Below are 22,485 nucleotides of genomic sequence, written 5' to 3'. Positions count from 1 at the left end.
TTCATGCTTCTTGGCCAGCACTGCAGTTTAAAAGAGAAATCATCATTTCTCTTCTAAAGAAATCTGAGGGCTACTATTGGTTCCTCATGGCTGCAACTGGGGACCATCTCACTGAAAGCATAATATTTAATATTCAAACATTTTAGATTGTATATAGCCAGGGTAGATGGTGCTCTTTATAGGCCTGATGGGGTTGAAAGAGCTAGAGAAATGAGGTTAAAAGCCAGCTTTGTTGGTAGACAATAGGTAGTGAATTATAGGCTGTGAATTTGTTTTTTATTTTAATTAAAAAATGTGCAAAAACATGAATAAGAAATTCATAGAAAAAATCAAAATCGAATAATATCATTTACTGATTGATGGCTGTGGCTAAATCTTACAAGGTAAGAAATCCATCATGTCTCTGTTCAGTTCTCTAGGGGAGTTTTATTTTTCTAAACCAAGACATAAATTCCCCCAAAACTGTCATATGGTTTGAACTTGGACACAAGCTGAGAATTTAGGATGCCTTGACAATAATATTTGTTTGTAGGAGGAATAAAAATCCTTCAGCATAGTCTTTGATCAGAGATAGCATTAAAGCACAAATGCTGTGTTGTACTTGTTCCAAAAGCAGGTTTGAAATCTGCTATTTCTAGTTTTAGCATAATTTATTAACATCTGTTGAAATCTGCTGACTTATGTTATCTTTCTTAGAATGAAAGATATAATACCTAGGTCAGAACAAAGCATACCATAAACTTCTTTAATGTTACAAAAATCCCCACCCAAGAAAAAAAAGACAGAAAAGGAAACCATAATCTCATCAGTCAGCGCTAATGACTTAGATTTTTAATGGATATATTTTTATGTATGTATGTATACGTGTGTATGTTTAAAAATAAGTTAAAACATCATGTTTTTATAGAAAATAGTTTTTTTTAAAAATTTTTTTTCAACGTTTATTTATTTTTGGGACAGAGAGAGACAGAGCATGAACGGGGGAGGGGCAGAGAGAGAGGGAGACACAGAATCAGAAACAGGCTCCAGGCTCTGAGCCATCAGCCCAGAGCCTGATGCGGGGCTCGAACTCACGGACCGCGAGATCGTGACCTGGCTGAAGTCAGACGCTTAACCAACTGCGCCACCCAGGAGCCCCGAAAATATTTTCAACTAAATAGTTGTGCACCTTGAATTTTGGGGGGACTAATTCCTAAAAGCCGGACAATTGAGATCCAAAATCAAAGTGTTGACTTTACTTGCTTAAAGGAAATGAAGAAATAATCCATCAAGAATTTAGAAATAAAGGGTTGAATTTTCAGCCTGAAGACTTCCAGTTTAGTATTTAAAAGGAAAAACATTCAGGACAACATGTAAAGGTTTAATCTTATCTTGAGTTTTACAGAAATAATACTGTAATTGATTTTGTTGTTGTTGTTCTGTTGTTGCTAGCACCATCTTTATCATCTTTTTTTTTATTTAAAAAATTTTTAACACTTTTATTTATTTTTGAGAGGCAGAGAGAGACAGACCATGAGCAAGGGAGGGGCAGAGAGAGAGGGAGACACAGAATCTGAAGCAGGCTCCAGGCTTTGAGCTGTCAGCACAGCTCAAACTCACCAACTGTGAGATCATGATTGGAGCTGAAGTCGGACACTGAACCGACTGAGCCACCCAGGCATGGCCCTCCCCCCACCCCCATCTTCATCATGTTAATTTGTTGACTCTTTACTCTGTATCGTGCATTGTGTTAACATTTTGTGACACTCTCATTTATTTCTTGTAACAACCCTATGATGTAGGTGGTAGTGCAATCCCCATTTTATAGATGCGGAAATGAGGCATGGAAAGGTTAAATGATTTGTTTAAGGTAATCTGGCTAGTGAGGAAATGGTGCCAACATGTGACCACAGTTTTCTATCTTGAGAGCAAGGGCTATCCAAAAGACCTCTCTAAGTTGTTGATGTTTAGCCTTAATGCACCTTGGTAGAAGCCCACAAATCGGTGGAGTTTGAAGATGCAAGTCACTGAAGAAAAGATGGGCAGAGCAACTGTGGGGTTTGTTTTGTACTTTGTGGGTAATCCCAGTGATTATCAGTGTTTTTCCCCTTACTACTGGAAATCTCTTTGACTCCTAGCAGGAACATCTAACACAGTTACACGTTTTGAAATTGAGGTGGAAACTCCTAAGTTAAATATTCTCTGAGGTTTCTTACTTCAAAAACTTTATTATTTTAAGTTGGTTATAATTTTGATGTAGTCTCAAGGAATCTAGGATTTAAGGTATTAGCAGCACGACAAGAAAATATAGACTCTGGTTACATCAGTTTCTGAAAGTTTATGACTTTTAATTTAGATTTCATGTGTATAACTTCTTTGATTTGAAAAGATTACTTGCTCTGTCTGAAGCATAAACTGCCATTCCCACAAGGGAATGTGAGATATACAATTTCTAAGTAATAACATGACTTACTAATTTTTCTGAAACAGCATTATCCAGATGAGATTTTCTTCATTTTCATATAAGTTTTTCATTTTGAAGTTAGTGCATTATTTTTCTTCTCAAAAGTTGTTTTAGAAAACTCAGGAACTAAAGTGTTTTTTTTTTCTTTTTAATAAATTTTTAAATTGAAGTACAAAGAGCTATGGTTGTTATAGTACTGTACTGTAGAATAGTTTCTCAATTTAAGAAATTTTTTCTTTATGGTAAGTGGTTATTCATATTCATAAATGAACAGTAAAGAAAAAAATTTATTCTATTGTGAAAATTTTATTGTCTTATTCTGTTTCACATAATGAATATTATGTTAGCATTATTTCACTATGGATAATAATAAAGCCCTGTTCAACTTTATTCTTAATGCTTAAATTGCCTAACTTGATGAGACACCGAAGATTTCTTACCATACTTATCTAGAATATGTTTTCATTGAAAGAAATATATACATTGTTTAGATAATCTACATTGCTTAGGAGCCATCTTACTTAAATATGCTTCAAAAATTTTTCAATCTTTTAAACTTTAAGGTATAGAAATACTATTTTCCAGCCCTTTTTCTGGGCGTACAAACATGGGTGAGACACGATTTCTGCAATTGGAAAGCTTACAGTTGAGTGAAAGAGTCATATGTGTAGGCAGATACCTATAACCAGGTTTTAAGAACTATCATTGAAGTTAACCTAAATAGTTAAGAGAGCACAGATGGGGGATGAATAAATTTAACCTTGTAGAGGAGAGGAAAGATAAAAGAAAATTCTGTTGTTTCCTTTATAAAATCAGGCAAGGTCTTCTAGGTGTCGACTGATGATTCTAATATTTTATGGTTTGAAATTAGACATGCTTCCTTCTGGGATTTTTTCCCCTACATAGATTTTTTGTTTACAACTCATTACCTTTTGGTTCTAACAACTGGAGTTAGAAAAGCTGGTTGATGACTGATTCTGTAAGGGAAAGATGATTCCTGGTGTCAAGATTTGCGTCTATGGGGATTCTTCTGTCCTTGGCCTTGGAGCACCAGGATGTAAATATCCTATTTTCTACAAGGAAACTTCAGTTTTTTTTTTTTGTTTGTTTTTTTAAGACTTCACAGAGAAAAGTCACCATCCAAGCAGTCCTTTGAGAGATAAGTAGAATTTTCCAAGTAGGGAAAAGGTTTTCTGGGCAGAGGGACAGTCAGATGTTGGGAGACCCAAAGGGAGAGTATGAAATTGAGGTTGACTCAAGAGTATTTTAGTCTGGGGAGCAAGGTGAATGGTGATACTGTTAACTAAGGAGGGGGATGCAGAAGTATAATTGGGAGCTGGAGTCGAAATCATCTCTCTTCTGGGCATGTTAATTTGGGAAATTTTTAGGAATTTTATTAATTGATTTTTTAAAATTCTTTCTGCTGAAAATTATTAATCACCTTATGTGCCTGAGTGTTAAGAACACAGACATAAGAAACAACATATTCTCAAAAGGCTTATAGACTCTTGGGAAGACAGACAAGACAATAATTACAATGCACATTTAAATATGCTGTGATAGAAATGATCACAGGTTGTGATGAAAAACTTGAGAGTTTTGCTCACCTAATGGAGACTGAAGATGGAAATGGGGAGAAGGAGAGATGAGGGTTATTAGGAAATAATTGCTGTGACCTTGCCTCATTAGACTCAAATATTGTTTTGTTGTATGAGTTAACCAGATGGCACAAGGTGGGAAAAGGGGACAACATTGCAGGCAGAAATATTTTCTTATATGATGCCTTGAAAGTGGCATATAAGTGCCTTGTGGTTTAATTTAACCTGTAGGAACTCTGCAGGTGGGGATTGAATGGGTCCTGCAGATCATATGTTTCTTGATTTTGATCTTGAAGCCAGTCATGTTGGTAGTGTTGGGAAGTTACTGAAGGATTTACAGTAGGAGAATGACTTGATCAGATGAGATGCCCAGCAACCACATAGAGCTATGTGCTAGAATCTCAGAAAAGTAGTTGGTGTTGGAGTATAAATCTAACTGGGGGTTACAATAGTGATAAAATGTACTTCCTGCTTAGTTGTAGAGTCAGGTAAACAAAAATTACATTACAATATGTAAGTGTTGTAGTGTGAAGTGCTATGAATTGAGTATAGAGGAGGAAGTGATTTAGGACTATGCATGTAGGAGTCATTGGTATATGGATGGTATTCGCAACTGAGAATATTGATTAGATTTTTCAGAGAAAAAAATTAAAAGCAGGAATGAATGGGCTAAAGGTAGAATTCTGGAAAAATGCAAACTTCATGGCATAATGGTTGAAGAAGAATTGTCCAAAGCTATGAGTTTTGTGCTGTGGATTGCAATTTATTAGTAGGTTATAAAATCAACATAGTGGATGTGAACTTAATATGGTTGGTTATAGATAGGATTTTAAAAACAGATTAGGAGAGAATAAAAAATATCAGGGCGTATGTAGTAAAGGTAATTATTGTTTTGTGAAATTTTGTTCAGAATTATGTATTTGTTCATGTGTGTAAAATGTTTCTCATTATGAACGGTGGTCACAAACTTTTGAAAAACACCAACAAAAGGGAATGAGGTAGAGTAGTCAGAAATTACTAAATCACTTTTGTTCTTCACTAATCTGATGGTGAAAAAAAGAAACAAACTCAATGAAAATGCAATGGGAAGGAGATTTTCTCTTTGTGGTTCAGATGGTGTCCCCCTAGGCCATATTTATTACACCATGTGGTATAGGAGGAAAAATACAAAGAAATAAGGGAAAGGGACTTGCAAGGTACTGAACTCAAAGACAGAGAATATGAATGAGAGAGATTGAACCCTTATGGAAGATGAATTTTTTTAAGTTTACTTATTTGTCTTGAGAGAGAGTGAGTGTGCACGCATGAGCTGGGGGGGGAGAGAGAGAGAGAGAAAGAGAGAGAGAGAGAGAGAGAGAGAGAAAGAGAGAGAGAGAATCCCAAACAGTCTCTGTGCTGATAGCAGGACTTGGTCTCACAAACCATGAGATCATGACCTGAGCCAAAATCAAGAGCCGGGAGGTCAACTTACTGAGCCACCCAGGCACCCCAGAAAGGCGAATTTTTAATCTAACCCTACTGTGTGATGGCAAAAGCATTCCCTAGCACGTGACCCCAAAAGCCCCCAGGATTCATCCTGCTACATCAGCTCTGTTCCTTATTATGGGTGGAACCAGAGGAGGAACCTGGGAAAGGATTCAAAACTACCTTTCATTAAAATTGTGATGTAGTATTACCAATAATAGGGATTACTGAGAGCTTGACTATGGGTTAAGAACTGTTCTATAAACTTTAAGTGAATGATTTCACCAAGTCAGTTAAAACTTGTAAAGCTCTTAGAACAGTGCTTTGCACTCAGTATGTCTGGCTCTTATTAATAGTGCACATGGTAAGCACTCGGTGACTACTGGCTATTCTTGTGTACTATTATTGATTAGGTAAGTTACTAACTATCATCACTTTTACCACTAAGGAAATCGAAGCATAATAAAGTTAAGTAAGTTGCTCAAGATCATTTAGCTCAAAAGAAATGGAATCATTAAGGAATGATTGAAGTGAAGTGAATGACTGAGTTGAAAGTGAAAGACTGATTAGTGTAGATACATGGTGAGTTATATGATAATTGGTGCCTGAAGTATGATGAAGGGAGAGGGAAGAGAAAAGATGGGCCATAAATGAAAGATATTGTGAAGGAAAATAAAAAAAAACCTCCTTAGCTTGGTGACTGGTTAAATATGAAGTAAAAAGATAACTAAGATTTTAAGCTGGTTGACTGGGAAAAGGTAAATAAGATGTAAGAAAATAAGGAAGAAAACCTTTTTTGGTAAGAAATCATGACAAAGTCCATTTAATCATGTTGAATTTTACGTAAGATCGTTAAATGAAATGAGTAGCCGGAATTCAAAACTAAAGATAGAGATATTTAGGCATTATCACATAAAGGAGTTGGTAGAAGCTGTGGGAGTGTTTGAGATCTTTAAAAATAACCAATATATTTTGGCCACAAAAAAAACCCTGGGTAGTCCAAAATAAGATCATGATAATTGTCCCCACACAAAACTTCTATAGCTTTGCCCACATCTGCTTTGTAGAAATCTTCAAGTAATTTCAGGGATCTCTGAAAAAGAGTACATCACTACTGCTGGCTGTGGTCTGGCATCCACGGCCTTCCTGGCTCCTGCCGTGGCTGCTGTGGCTCTGTCTCCTCTTGCTGCCACTGTCAGTGAAGATGGAGAGGCTCGGCTGTGGTTTGTTTGGCCCTTTCCCACAACCGCAGAAACTGCAGTTTCCCCTCATGGCGTTCTCAGAGACCCTGGAGAGTCCATGGCGAGAAAGCTCTCCTAGTTTTTCTTTTTCCTTTCTCATTTTCACTCTTCCCACCTCAGGTTTCAGACTTGTTATCCACTGGCTGTTTCAGCACCCCTGTTCAAGTGACAGGCCTGCTGGCTTCATGGTTCCTCAATCAAATTTTTATGCCTAGACAGTTCCTGACCTTGAGATGAATTCCTCACAAAATGTGTCTCAATTTTTTTCCCTATCGATCCTGAGGCACATCTAGAATCATCTGAATCCTAGAATGAAGGTCGTTTATCAGGTTTAAACTGGGACCACAACCCTTACTCCCTCTTCTCTCTAGAAAAGAGAGGTCAGAGTGGGAAATTCCCATATGTACCATGATTGTTCCATCCCCTGTTTCTTCTGCTCCCTTCTTTTCTTCATGTGGGTGTTTTCCTGGTTGATTGGAGATAATTTCTGCTTTTCCGCAAATGGAACAGTGATGTGCACTACTGTGGAATTAGATCCCATCTGAATATTCCATTGGGAGGTTTGATTCACTTCTTCATCATTTTTTTTTTAATCCTTCTTAAAGCTTTTCAAACCTCTTTGCTGGAGCTTAGTAAAGATTTGAATATCTAGCACATTTTCCTTTCAAATAAGTATTGGTAATGTATTTCCTCCCCCTCCCCCCACCCCAGGTTCACCTGTGAAGAATACCGATGAGTCTTTTTGAAAACTCATCATTGGCAGTTACTTTAGAACAGCAATTTATTGAAAGCTACTATATTAGAAATGTTTTATTGCACTGCACTAGAGCTATGAAGTGCAAGGAACCATGAAGATTGAAAAATACAAATGATAGATGTGTCTCTTTCTCCTTATTTTTTAGCCTTCTTTGAATCCTGGGGGGAGCCAATCATCTGATGTAGTGCTTTTGAACCACTGGAAAGTGAGGAATTTTGAAGTACAACGTGGTGACATTGTGTCATTGGTGTAAGTAAATCAGAAACATTCTTTATTTTTATATAAAATTATTTATAATTGTCTAATTTAACCGGTAATTTGCTGTGACTGTCTTTGCCAATTATTAAATTAATAGGTACATTTTAAGTATATATTTTTAAAAATGATTTTTGAAATGTAACAATGCTGTAAACAATGATTTTTCTTTTATATCTAAAATATATCAGTTGATTGAGATATGTGAATTTGGTAAAATGTTTTTAATGCAATGTGGATCAGAAATTATATTGATGGTCCAGAGTACTTGTATTTGGTGTTGGTTTGGATTATTTTGATATTTCGCATCTTGGAAGCAACTCTTTTATTACTTTCATTTTTATTAGTTTGTGTAGGTACACAATATTTCTAGAAGATGATAATTGTGACATGAAATTCAGTGACATTTTTATGTGTTAGTAATTGAATGGAAATAAGGCAGTTTGGAGGCTTTTGTCTGGGACCAAAAGGTGGCACTGTTTCTCTGCTAAAGTACTATGACTGGTCAGGAACAAAAATTTCATTCCAATCTTAATGTAGAAAACGAATGTCAAAGTGTGTATAACTGACGCAGTGATATAATACATAGTCCCAGTACATGCTTGGATGTTTAGATTTGAGATTTGTTTGTTTGTTTTAGAAGTAAATTCATACTGAGAAGACTGTAACAGAACTTGCCTGATGTCTTCTGGTTTCAGCTACTTATAAAAATGTTTTAATATGACTCCCTGTTATGGTAGTTAGTGCATTGGGGTAGCAATTAATGTAGCAGTTACTATCATTTGTTTTAATGATAGTAATATCCTGGCATTTGGAGAAGACTTCCAATTTATATTTCTAGTTCTTGAATTGGAAAGATTGTTTTTTGTTGGATGAGAATTTATAATTGTGTGGTAAAAGCAAAACATGATCTACTTGTTCATACTTCACCTTTGGCTAATGGTTTGTGGAAATAGATGTTTCATAAATGTGTCTCCTTCGAGCCTGTTTCATCAGGATTCATTTTAAAACATATTAACTAAATCTGGTTAGTAATTAATAAAATAAATACATTCAAGCAGAGTTTTGTATGGCATACATCCAAGGATGGGGATTAAATGCTTCTCATGTTCTTGAGAGCTTTCTTTAATATTAACCTACGCTTTTTATTTTGTCATTCAGAGTACTTTTTTTGCAACCTCCTTAACAACCTTTTCCATGCTGGGTTAGCCTGTTGTGTGCTCATTATTCTTTTGCCTTTGGTTTGACAAGGTTACATTCTCACTTAGTCGGTGATGGAGAGGATACCCACCCAAGTGAAAGAGGTCACACTATAAGCAGACAGTTGTGCAGGTTTTTTTTTTTTTTTTCCGTGAGAAACATGCTGACTATCCCTAAGCAAGTAAATTTGAATAGGTAATTGGAAAAAAAAAGGGCTCCTTGAAATTCAGGGTTGCATGGGTCCATAAAAGTACACTAGCATATTGTGGACTATGTGAAAAAGAGAGCAGTATTCTCTTATATAAATATTAAACTAATTGATATTTATTGTATAAATTAATTTGAAAATAGTACATTCGAATTGGGGTTGACATAATAAATTATAACTACTTTGGCTGAACTATATTTTTAATGAGTTAATTATGTGCTATATCTCTATTATGTACAAATAACGCAAATTTTCTTTCATAATGCTTATTGCTAGCAGGAGCCATTTACATAAAAGAATGCTTAGTGATTGGTATTAATTATTTAACGACAAATAATCATTAAGCAATGATTGTTATTTTTTCATGAGAAAGAAACAAAAAGTCTTTTGCTAAATTCTTTTTTAGCATGATGTGATACTATATAAAAGACATTATTTAAAATCTGCTTTTAGTTTTATGAGCAAAAATGCTTTCTAAATGTCCTTATATTTGTATGCATTTTATAGACTGCTTCATTTGCAAAGATTGATGTTGGTTTGATTTATGTTCATTAATATATATTTAATTCATGTCAACACTGGATATTTGCTTTTCTTACAAAATGTACCAGTCTGATTTTAACTTAGATGTTAATTATCATTACTGTATCAGAACACTCTATCTATTTGAAAAATATGTGATTCATAAGAAATGGGTGACTAAATTTGAATTAGGGCTAAATTTAAAATGTAGTTTGTCATTTTGTTTACAGATTGATATAACAAATTTCAATGATATACAAATAATCTTTGGAAACAAGGTAGTATGATAATTTATATTTTAAAAAATCCCAGGACAGCATTTTATACATTCAGTGGGTGCGGAAATATGGCATTTTAATTATAATATTATATATGCATTTCTGGAAAACTGCAGTATGCAATTTCTTTTTTTTTTTTTTTTAATTTTTTTTTTTTGAACGTTTATTTATTTTTGGGACAGAGAGAGACAGAGCATGAACGGGGGAGGGGCAGAGAGAGAGGGAGACACAGAATCGGAAACAGGCTCCAGGCTCTGAGCCATCAGCCCAGAGCCCGACGCAGGGCTCGAACTCCGGGACCGCGAGATCGTGACCTGGCTGAAGTCGGACGCTTAACCGACTGCGCCACCCAGGCGCCCCTGCAATTTCATAAAGTAGTAGGGCTTAGGCAGCTTTGTAACTAGAGCACTAATGAAAACAATAACAATTCAGTAAAAGTGCTAGTGTCGTTTAAAATACATGACATTTTTAATAAGTAAACATTGCAGTAGATGTAGGATTTATTTAAAACCAAATGGCTGAAGATGCCTTGATGGAAGGCTGTGTAAGAAAGGGTTGAGCTTGTCTACGGACTCAAGGGCAGAGGGACATTTTCATCAGAAGTTACAACTAGAGAAAAGATTGCAAACTTTGTACAAAGTGTACTGATACCAGAGATGTATCCTCTGCTCATTGTTCATTGTTATTTTACTTACTTACCTACTTACTGACTGACTAGTCGACTTCCTTCCTTTCTTTCTTTCTTTCTTTCTTTCTTTCTTTCTTTCTTTCTTTCTATTTTTTTTTGAACAACGATTAGGGTTAACCTTGCAATAAGCACTTCTACGAGAAGAACTGAATGTGTAATTCCTGGCTTACTGCTGTTAGTATACTTAGCCTTCAGTTTCTATTAGCGAGGCAATGCACTAATGATAAACCAGTGCAGCTTCTGCTTTATACTGAAACCCATTCTTCATATTGCCTATGAGCTAATTCATGTTAGAGAAACACATACTGTAGCAGAACAGACTTTTCTATTGCCGGGGGTTTTGTTCAGAGCTCACTGACCAAGGCTGTTCCCTAAAGCATGGAAGATCTGAGGGGTACATATTAGAATATGCTTCTCTGCATCTCTTAACTTTTCCTGTCACTTTCTTTATGTGAAAAGTAGGTCTCAGTGGAGCTAATGTTTAAGCATGTTACTCAGTAATGTTAAATCAAAAGGTATATTTATTTAATAACATTACTCCTCACATAAAACATTATTTTCTGTCATCAAGTCCTGAGTATTACTGAGTGTATATAGGTGACATCATACTCTCTTAGTGGATTTGCAAACTAACAGTGGTGATTAAGGTGGATTTTCTATACCTTGGAATTGACTTTTCATTAACCTGTGTGATGGCCTTACTCAATAGGCTTAACATAAGTAGCGTATTTACAGTGATATATCAATTAACAAATGCATCAGGACAGAAGTTCCTTCATGATGAAGTTTCAAATAACCACATTTAAAAGTCTTTTAACTTTTTTATTTTGAAATGATATTAGACTTCAAGAAAGATTGTAAAAGTAGTATAGGGAGTTCCCATAAAACTTTATTGTTTTTTTCAGCTTTATTGATGGTGTAATTGACAAATAAAATTGTGGTATTTAAGTGTACAATGGGATGATTTGATATATGTATACATTGTGATAGGATTCCCCCCCACTGAATTAATTAACATATCCATTACCTTACATATTTACTGTGTGTGCATGTGTGTGTGTGTGTGTGTGTGTGTGTGTGTGAATCTTGAAGTTCTACTTTCTAAGCAAATTTCAGTTATACAGTATGTTCAGTTATATAGTTATACAGTATGTGTAGTATGTCACCGTGTTATCCATTAGATCCTCAGACTATTCATCTTATCCTCCCTTAAATTGACATTGTACACTACCATGGTACAATTATTGAGATGAGGAGTTGACCTTGACATAGTACTATTAACTAATTGCAGAACTTATGTGAGTTTCACCAGTTTTCCCACTAATGTCCTTTTTCTACACCAAGATCCTGTGCAGAATCCCATATTTCATTTTTATTTTTTATGTCTCTCTAGTCTCCTCGATCTGTGATAGTCTGTCCGTCCTTCCTTCCTTTCTTTCTTTCTTTCTTTCTTTCTTTCTTTCTTTCTTTCTTTCCTTCCTTCCTTCCTTCCTTCCTTCCTTCCTTCCTTCTTTCTTTCAGCTTGACACATTTGAAGGTCCTTGCCAGTTATTTTATTGGAAAATCCTTACCATTAGAAATGTTGGGGTCAATATATGTTCCACTGGAGAAGCACTGCTGTTGATGGCAGTTGCTGGGGAAGCTCTGGCAGTGGTAAGAGCTGGAGAGGTGGATTAGACAGGTCAGAGAAGGAAACTTTCAGGCATATAAGTCAATTTGGTTCCTTAGGACCACATACTTGGGTCATGACTAAGAGACTATGGCTTCTGAAAGTCCACACAGTCACATTTACTGCTGCTAGGAAGCCAGGAGGAAGAGTCATGAAGGTGGGGAGAGCCTAAAATTTATAGTAGAGATAGAAGAGAAGGAACTAAGGCTAGATCATGGATGGTATTACATTGAACCCATGTTCAGTTCTAGAGTAGAAGGTTAGGGTGGGGAAATTCTCATTTCACGAGTACCTCTATATATCAGGCATTGTGCTAAGTACTTTGTGTATGCCATTTTTACTTAATTTTCCTAACAATATCTGGAGATGGTTATTTTTAATACAATGAAAATGAGGTTTAGCAAGTAAATAGCAGAGCCAGAATGCAAATCTAGGTCTCCTTGACTCTGAACCTGTCCTCTCCCATACAGCAGGCAAATGTGGCTATTGAGCAGCCAAAGTGGTTGCTGCCACTTGTTAAAATAGTAATATTTTAGATATCTTCAGCTAAATAAAATACATTATTCAAATTAACTTAACCTGTTTCTTTTTCTTTTCTTTTTTTTTTTTATTATTTTTTTTTAAATTTTTTTTTTTTTCAACGTTTATTTATTTTTGGGACAGAGAGAGACAGAGCATGAGCGGGGGAGGGGCAGAGAGAGAGGGAGACACAGAATCGGAAACAGGCTCCAGGCTCTGAGCCATCAGCCCAGAGCCCGACGCAGGGCTCGAACTCCGGGACCGCGAGATCGTGACCTGGCTGAAGTCGGACGCTTAACCGACTGCGCCACCCAGGCGCCCCACCTGTTTCTTTTTCTTTTTTTTAACATGACAAGTAGAAAATTCAAAATTATACATGTGACACACACACTCTGTTTCTGTTGGACAGACAACACTGTGTCTAAACCTTTTCCATCAACCATGCTACTTTCCTGGAGTGTGTCTAAGGTGAGCTAATGTGAGATCCTAAAGTCTGGGGTGGAAAAATACTAAGTTAGTTGCTATGAAGCAAAGGCAGACTCCCAAATATAGCTAAACACTTTGTTTTGGTGAGAGTATTGGGGTGATCAGGTCCAAAGACAAAGAAAAAAAGATGTACAGATCTACGAGAGAGAGAAAACCTGTGTCCTGTATCCACAACAGGTTTTTTGTCTTTGTTTTTTTTTTTTTTTTAAGTAGGTTCTAATCCTAGTGTGGGGCTCGAAGTCACAACCCTAAGATCAAGAGCCACATACTCAACTGTCTCAGCCAGCTAGGCACCCCCACTACAGTTTTTAATATGTATTGACTTTATTGTTTTCCAGTCACTGGGCCAAGAGTTCTGTATTCAATTTTATTGAGTTCTTATTTTAACCACCCTCTACAAGTAGGTACTGCTGTTATTCCTATTTTATATATGAGAACAGTGAGGTATAGAGAGGTTAAGTAATTTGCTTAAGGACAAACAATCATTGGAAGAGCAAAGTTTTAAAGTGCCTTTTATCAAATCCTATGTTCTTAACCTTCAAACTATAAAGCCTCTATATATCGCGGTTGTGGTTTGGTTGAGGACACTACTTATTCTCAGCAAAGAAGCCAATCAGGCCCTAATATCTCTACATCTATCATTTGTTCCCATTTCTGTAATGAAATTTATGATATAGTTATTCATGAAAGGTGGTCTCTTCATTAATAGAAATAAGACATTATTATAAACATATAGTGTACATACAGTTTCCACAGCTGTTTTGTGACATGCTAAACTAATTGCCACTCTCTGACAGATGGCCACTATGATGGTGACAGCTCTAGCAGTGAATGTTAGCAAAGAGTTATGAAGATTTCAGCCAGGGAAATAGATGAAATAGAATAGAGCCTTTGAAAAAAAAATGAAAGGTGCTAGTTCCTTTGTGTCATGAGTACTTGTAAATCTTTAAAGATCCCTTGATCCATGAAGGTAAATTAATTGGAATCTGCTAAAAAAACAAATTCAGGTTTTGAACAAATGCTTAGAGCAATGATAATACTGTATAATGACCCATAATTGTATTAAAAGCCAGTTATCTGTTGAGCTGGAAGAATATAATTGTGGATGCTTATCTATTAAATCTGTGCTCATTTTTAATTTTTGTTTATAGCCAAATATTTTTCTGAGTTTGTACGTAATATTGTGTGTTTTGGGAACACAAATTTAAAAAGACCACAACTTTATTTTTATTTATTTATTAAAAATTTTTTAATGTGTATTTATTTTTGAGAGAAAGAGACAGAGACAAGCGAGGTGGGGGATGGGGCAGAGAGAGAGGGAGACACAGAATCCAAAGCAGGCTTCAGGCTCTGAGTTGTAAGCACAGAGCCCTATGTGGGGCTTGAACTTGTGAACTGTGAGATTATGACCTGAGTCAAAGTCAGATGCTCAACCAACTGAGCCACCCAGGTGCCCCAAGACCATGACTTTTAAGGAAAGGTTCTATAAGGAGGATTGAATTTCTTTTCTCCTCCTCCTCCTCCTCCTCCTCCTCCTCCTCCTCCTGCTGCTGCTGCTGCTGCTGCTGCTGCTGCTTCTTCTTCTTCTTCTTCTTCTTCTTCTTCTTCTTCTTCTTCTCCCTTTCCTCCTCCTCCTCCTCCTTCTTCTCCTCTTCCTCCTCCTTCTTTCTCCTTCTTCTTCTTTTTTCTAATTAATTGACTGTAAAAATGGTGGAGAATGAAATCCAGGTTGTAATTTATTTTGATGAGAAATTTAGTTTTTGCACTTTCAATTACCCATAGTAGTTTGCATTCATTACTAAGTATATTTGCAGATGATACTTTAAAAAATGAGACAGTGTAATTATTATTGCTATTATTTGATATAGACTAAACTGATTTTGTAACTGCTACTCATAGGCAAACAAAAAGTTGATACCTTCAAGGTAGTCCTTAGTATCACTTTGCTTTCTTGAGTAGGATAAACTGCCTACACAATTGTTGTACATTTAATTGTGCAATAAAACATTTTCTTTAGTTCTGAGACAAATTATAGCTTAGAAATGTTTCAGTGATCATAAATTTCAGTTTTGAGTTATTGAGATTTTATGGTAATGTAACTATAGGATATATCCATAGCTTCTGCTCAGCCCATTTCATAAATCTTGTATCCTTTGAGAGATGACTCGAAATTGTCAAAGAACAAAGTTATGCAAGCAACATTCTATGAAATAGTAGGCATTTATGTTTGTAACTGTCTTTATTTTTACTGTGAAAAAATCTAGTATCTGAGAACACTATGACTTTTATTAAAAAAAAAAAAAGTTCAGGACAGCATTTATAAAGAAGGAGCTCCCAAATACACGTTATATGTTATATGTAAGGAGTTAGATTGAACTGTTAAGGAGAAGCATTTTGAATATAAGTTTAAATAATAATTCTAGCAGAAAAATAATTAGAATTTTGGAGAAGCAGACAATTTAGGGTTCAAGCAGTGCATGTAACTCAGAAAAATAAACTGTTACATAGGTAGGGTTAACCTGTTTTAAATACTTCTGGAACCAATAAGATACAGATACACGTATAAAGACAGGCCATTAAGATCAATCAATATCTGATTTCCATTTTCATCTGTGATAGATTAGTTCATTTCAAACTAAGGCCCTTACTGAGAAGCATCAGAAAGCCGTATTAAAAAAAAAATCGACATGCTTTATAGCTCTATCAAAGGGCAAAGATCCAGTGAAGAGAAACACATGGAGGTGCACCCTGTATTCAGTGCCACTTTTGACCTTGGGTTATGTGTCATTTTGTAAGCACCACGGGCCATAAGACTAAGAAGCCTAAGAGTGGCAGCCAAGATGGTGAGATGCGCAGAATCTTTGACGGTTTTACATTGCTAAGGAGTCAAACCAGAGTTCGAGGAGGAGGAGTCAGGACCCCAGTAAAATATTCCATACTTTTACCTGGAACCTTTGAAGGGTACATCCTGGGAGGGAGAACTAGAAATAACCATAACTTACAAAAATTGAGATGTAGCCTCTGAAACTCAATCCTGATTTTAATGTGGCCTGCCTTTACTTTAACTGTCTTTGCCAGAAGCAAGAGACATCATGCAGAGTCTCTACAAGTTTTTGTACCCAACAGTTGGCATTCCATAAAAAAATCACCATGGATATCAGAAGATAAAAGAAGATAAAAACAAAATGAAACAATAAACAGTAGAAACAATCTTGTACTGATCTGGCTGTTGGATTGATCCGATATGGGCCAGAAAATAATTATAATCAATATATTAAAAATTGATGAAAAGATGAAAAATTCCATCAGAGAATCAAAATCTATAAAAAAAATTAAAAAGGAATTCTAGAAATGCAAACTAATATAATTGAAGACAAGAGCTCAATTGATGAGTTTGACAGCAAATTAGATATAACTATGGAGAGGATTTGTGACCAGGGTGAAAGGTCACTTAGAAAGTATCTAGACTTGAGTACAGAGGAATAGAAGATTGTGACATACAGTGAATTGTACAAGAAGTATGTATAGCACATAGTGCAAAAGGCTGACTTCCATCTGATTGGAGTAGCAGAAGAGGAGGAGATAGAATGGGGTGGGGGAAGCACTATGTGAATAAAGACAAAGTATTCTCCAGAACTTATGAAAGATATGAAGGTACAGAATCAATGAAGTTCAGACCTTCAGTTGACCTTAAAAAACCACATTTAGGGCACATGGTGGCCAAACCACTGAAATCCAAAGAAAAAAAAATCTTGAAAAGGGGTGGGGGGAAGACATATTCAAAGAATGGAAAATATAGCTAGCTTCTTAACCAATGGGAGATAGGAGATAACTGAATGATATCTATAAAGTTCTAAAGGAAAAAAAAGTTCCAGCCTAGAATTTTGTACCTATTGGAATTATTTTTCAAAAATGACAGAGAAATAAACTCCTTTTCAGACAATAACCCCCTAGCACATGCTTCATTGTCCTATCAGACTTCACTTCTTTAAAAAAAATTTTTTTTAATGTTTATTTTTGAGAAAGAGAGAGAGAGAAAGAGAGAGAGAGAGAGAGAGAGAGAGAGAGAGAGAGAGAGAGAGAGAGAGACCCTGAGTGGGGGAAAGGCAGAGAAAGAGGGAGACACAGAATCTGAAGGAGGGTACAGGCTCTGAGCTATCAGCACAGAGCCCGATGTGGGGTTTGAACTCAGGAACTGTGAGATCATGACCTAGACCAAAGTCAGATGCTTAGCCAACTAAAACACCCAGGCACCACTGGACTTCACTTCTAAAACAAATTCAAGGTAATAAGACTTTTAAGATGGCAGCTGCAGAGCATTAAGTGCCCAGTATTTGGTCTGAGCTCACTCATGTGTGACTGTGCTGGTCATATCCTTATGAAGCTGGCCCAGTGATTCGCACAGGGGTCCACATTAGACATAAGCAGGGCTGATCTGAGCCATTACTGTAAACAGTAATGTTTGGGGTAAAAAGTTACATTCTTGTTAAAGTTTGAACAATATGGATCTGTTAAAAAACCAGTCACATTTCCTCAAGTTTGCATTAATAAAATAGGTGCTAAGTATAATAGGCAGTGAATCTCAGTGGTCTCTGAGAAGATTCTATACCCTAATCCCCAGTACAGTGAATATGATGAGATATGCCCATGAGTATGTGACCTTGCATTGCCAAAAGGGACTTTGTAGATGTAATTAAGGTTGACCTTCAGTTGACCTTAAAATAATGAGGTTGTCCTGGATCATCCAGGTGGGCCCAGTTTAATCACATGAGTTTTTTTTTTTTTTAATCTTTATTTTTGAGAGAGAGAGAAAGAGTGCGAGTGGAGGAGGAATAGAGAGAGAGGGAGACACAGAATCCAGAGTAGGCTCCGGGCTCTGAGCTGTCAGCACAGAGCCCTACGTGGGGGCTCGAACTCAGAAACTATGAGTTCACGACCTGAGCCAAAGTCAGATGCTTAACCAACTGAGCCACTCAGGTGCCCCTCACGTGAGTTTTTAAAAGCAGAGGCTGAAGTGAGGGAGATGTAGTAGAAGAAGTCAGAGCCAAACACGAGAAGGCTCTGAAGCAGTGTTGCTGGCTTTGAAGATTTAGAGGCCGTGAGCAGGGGAAAGCTTGCTGCCTGCAAGAGCTAAGAATAACCTCTGGCCAGAGGCCAGCAAAGGAATCAGGACCTCAGTCCTATAACCATACATAATTGAATTTTTCCACCAACCTTTTAAGCCTGGAAATAGATTCTCTCCCATTCTCCAGATAAGGGCCCAGAGCAGCTAACACCTTGATTTTGGTCTTCTGAGACCCTAAGCAGAGTACCCAGCCAAACCTGCCAGACTTCTGTCCTAGAGAATGGGGAGTTAATGAATGGGTGCTGTTTTAAACCCCTCAGTTTGCTTAAAATTGTTATAGTGTTATAGTGCTAGAAAATTGTAGTAAACAATTAAAAGTTACAAACAGTTCTATTACTACCCTAAAATGTATAAGGAAATGAACTTTTACAAAAGATTATTAAGCATTTGCAAACACTGATTTTATTTAGGTACTTGACTGATTAAAAGTTATTTTCTTTTACATAAAATAACTGTCAGCCTCTATCTGCCAGTTTCTTGTTACAAAATATAGGACAAAGCTTCAGGAGATCTTGCCTCTCCTTTCAGCTGTATTACCTGTTAACTGACTGAGTGACCTCAACCAGTTATCTTAATTACTCTTTGGGTCAGTTTTAACATCTACATAATAACAGGTATAGACTGGTTGGTCTCTAAGGTTCTCTTCCATTTAAGATTGTATGCCAATAGTTTTAGGGAGCAGGGTATAAGAATCAATGACTCAGAATGTCAGAAAAATGCATACTTTTGCATACTTTTGAAGCTGGAGTCAAAACCGATTTGAAATTTTTGAAAGAAGCCATGTTGGCACATTAAACAGAAGTTTTACAATGGATAAGGAGACTTTGAACACCAAGGCTCTTTTGGTCAAAGGCATCAAATGAATTTGTGTTTATTAAGGTTATGTCTTCAGTGGAAATTATTGAAATTGGAGAAATTAAAAGTTGGCATGTGAGTGTTTTACAGGGGGTGAGAGCAAAATCCTTTCCTGTTTGCTTAAAATCGTTCAAAATAAGAAACCTGTAGAAATCTTACATTTCTTTACTCCTTATAATTTATGCTGGGAGCTGTGTTACTAGGACTCTAATACTTAATCTTGTTCTGGTTATTTCTGTTTTGTTACTTTAAGATGTGCTTCCTATCAGTTAACACTCTGTCCACTTGTTCTTATAAAAAACGTGAGAGTCCAATATTCTTTTTCATAGGTTAGATCCGGGAAATGCGAAAGAAGTATCAAAACTTAAACATAACCTTATTCGATCCATGGTCGGTAGTTACCGTCTCATTTTTCTTTACCTTTTATTAAAAAAAGGCACTGTTTTTGGTGAGTGAAGTTGGAGGTTGCTGGGAAATGTGGCTGTGGCTGATAAGAAAGGGAAAGAGCTTAAAGCAACAGCCACCAAACTTTATCTGTGCTTTGGAGCTCAGGAAAACGTTGCTTTCCAAGAAGGGAACAGGAATCTTTTCTTTTTCTTTTTCTTTTTTTTTTTTTTGGAAACTGTTTATTTCCACCAATGAGAAGCCTCAATGACTCATATTATGAAAGATTACTCCTTGCATAATCTAGTGACAGGTTTACTCACATTCAGAGGTCAGGTTAATATTTACTGAAGGCACCACAAATATAAGTTTCACTTTATTAAAAATTGTATGGATGTTGAAATTGCTGACAGAGAAGCTGGCTCAGTTTGATATGGCTATGGATATGATAATTATAATACAGCATTTTGTGCTTTTAGAGGTCATAAGTTATATTGCAAAGATTTGTGTATTTGGACTGCTGAAAAGTTACTGTAGAGTACTACAACTAAACAGTAGGAAACATTTCAGTGTGAGTAGTACATCTCCTGTAAATTTCATTATAGAATTAAAGAAGAATCATTAAAATATTTTAGGTTTCTTAAAAATTCATTATTCTAGTAGAGGTTCTTTAAAGTACAATAAGTACTTGAAGAAATAATAGGGAAGTTTTGGTTACCGTGACAGTGTGTTAATTGAGTTGAAGGAAGGTAAAAAAAATGTATTAACAGAATGGATCCAAATTTGCCAAAAAAAAAAAAAAAAAAAGAAAAAAGAAAAATAAAAAATATGTGTAATAAATCAAGAGGGGAAATCAGTTAATAAAGAAAGAGGCCAATTATCAGTGAAGGAGGGGGGTATATTTAATGATTCTAAATGCAAGGTTAAACTGCTTCAGTGAATTTCAGTTTAACAAAAAAAGAAGAAAAGCAATATGGATAATTAGGCAGTAATAAGATCATACTGGAAAAAAGAAATCAGAAAACTGCCTTAGGTGTTAGGGGAATATTGGCTAATGAACTTAACCTCCTGCAATTATCTTTGAATACTCATTTTTACTCTGGAAATGGAGGGAGTGATGTTTTTAGTTATCTTCAGAGTGGTATGATTTTTTTGAGCACATTTATTGTATGTAGATTTTTAAATGATAACAAATAATGAAATGGAGAAAACTAATTTCTCATGGGAGGGATAGCCTCTGTAATTCATTAAAATACTGTAATTTTAGCTATAATCTTTTTTTGCTATTGATCAATTCTTTAAATTTGGATTCTACTGTACTCAACTGTTTGACAACAGAAACACGTTTAGAGGCTGTCAGCCTAATTGAACCATTCATAGAAATTCAGAACAGGAAATTATAATTCCTATAAGGGTTTCTCAGTTCAGGTTTTATTAAAAACATAAATGGGTAAAAATCCCAAATATTGTCTAAAGGCAGATTTTTCTTTTCTCAGATTAACCCAATTATCTATATGTAAATTATTAAAATTTTATAAAGATGTTGATAAAATATTGGCCATTTTTGTAGTTTGTATCTTGGGCCTCTGAATTGTTGGAAGATCTTGGTTATCATTTCTGGAATCAATATAAGGTCTAATTTTACATGACCTTTACTAATCATCAGATAGAATAGTAATGAAGATAATTAAGTTCATAGATGATTCCAAATTTAAAGATGGTATGGATATAGAATTTGGGTTAATCTCTGCTTCTATGATGCTATGTTGAGAAAAAGGTCATCTGAAATATACAGAAATATCTTTTATAATTATAGCCTTTTTTTTTGGTGACTGATAATCTTATAATTAGCTTGACTTTTCTTTCATTAGATATTATATCATATATAGTTCTGCATTGTATATTAATGTGGACAACCAAAGAAAAAGTCTGCTTTTAAAAATACTGGCAGCTTCTCAACAGGCTATTAGCTCAAATAGGCAACAACCCAAGGGGCAATCATGATTGTCTACTCAGAAAAGATTTGGACCAGATATCAAGAGACCTGGGTTCTAGGCTCTCTCTGGCACTAAGGGATTGTGTGTCAATTAACTTGTCAATTAACTTCTGTGGACTGTTTTTTTGTTTCTGTTTTTTAAATAAAATGAAGGGGTTGCACTCAATAATTTCTAAGGTAGCCCTTAACTTGATAGTTGCTTTTTTCTGTGATTATTTTATTTTCCACATATGTAGATTAAATTTATTTTATGATATGAGATGTATCATAGCACTTGCTGGATACTTACATGGTATTTTATTATATTTAAAAATGTTGACAACTTACTCATTTGGCACATATTTTCTAAGTGATTACTCTGGGCATAGAACTAGCCACTGTGCTAGAACAATAAAGAGATCAGAAGGCAAAGTACCTCCTTTCATGGGAATGGATGAATGGATGTATGGATGTATAAGACATTCATTGAATAAGATGGAATACAAAATAGATATTTTTGAAGCTTGTCAAAATTGTAGCAGGTGGGCATATTAGAAGGGAAGCTTGGTATTCTTTAAATCACCAGTTGTGCCCAGATCATACAGTGGCTTGAACTGGCTCCCAAGTCAGTTGTGTGCATTTCTTCCCAACACTGGATTTAGTGACTTGAAATCAGCTCTGGTATGAGTGTTTGTGTCATGAAAATTGGTGACCACTACAGACCAGGGCTTTAGAAGTGTTTTTTTTTTTTAATTAAGTAATCTGGTTTAAGAGCATGCCATTGGTGGTAAGTGTTGTCATGTGGCACAACAGAAAGG

At 35.8% G+C, this 22,485-nt stretch overlaps 1 protein-coding gene across 7 annotated transcripts in view; it reads left to right on the top strand.

The window, feature by feature from the left end:
• Positions 1 to 22,485, top strand: part of IMMP2L (inner mitochondrial membrane peptidase subunit 2) — an 891,621-nt gene that overhangs the window by 63,932 nt on the left and 805,204 nt on the right. For all 7 annotated transcript variants that reach the window (XM_047849146.1, XM_047849151.1, XM_047849145.1 and 4 more), the window contains one exon: positions 7,649 to 7,752. In XM_047849146.1, coding sequence (XP_047705102.1) covers positions 7,649 to 7,752 — 104 coding nt within the window. The remainder of the gene's footprint in view (positions 1 to 7,648; positions 7,753 to 22,485) is intronic.

Source organism: Prionailurus viverrinus, chromosome A2 (genome assembly GCF_022837055.1).
Source record: "Prionailurus viverrinus isolate Anna chromosome A2, UM_Priviv_1.0, whole genome shotgun sequence".
NCBI lineage: Eukaryota > Metazoa > Chordata > Mammalia > Carnivora > Felidae > Prionailurus > Prionailurus viverrinus.
Note: the sequence above shows the minus strand (reverse complement) of the source record. Positions and strands in the feature narration are given on the sequence as shown.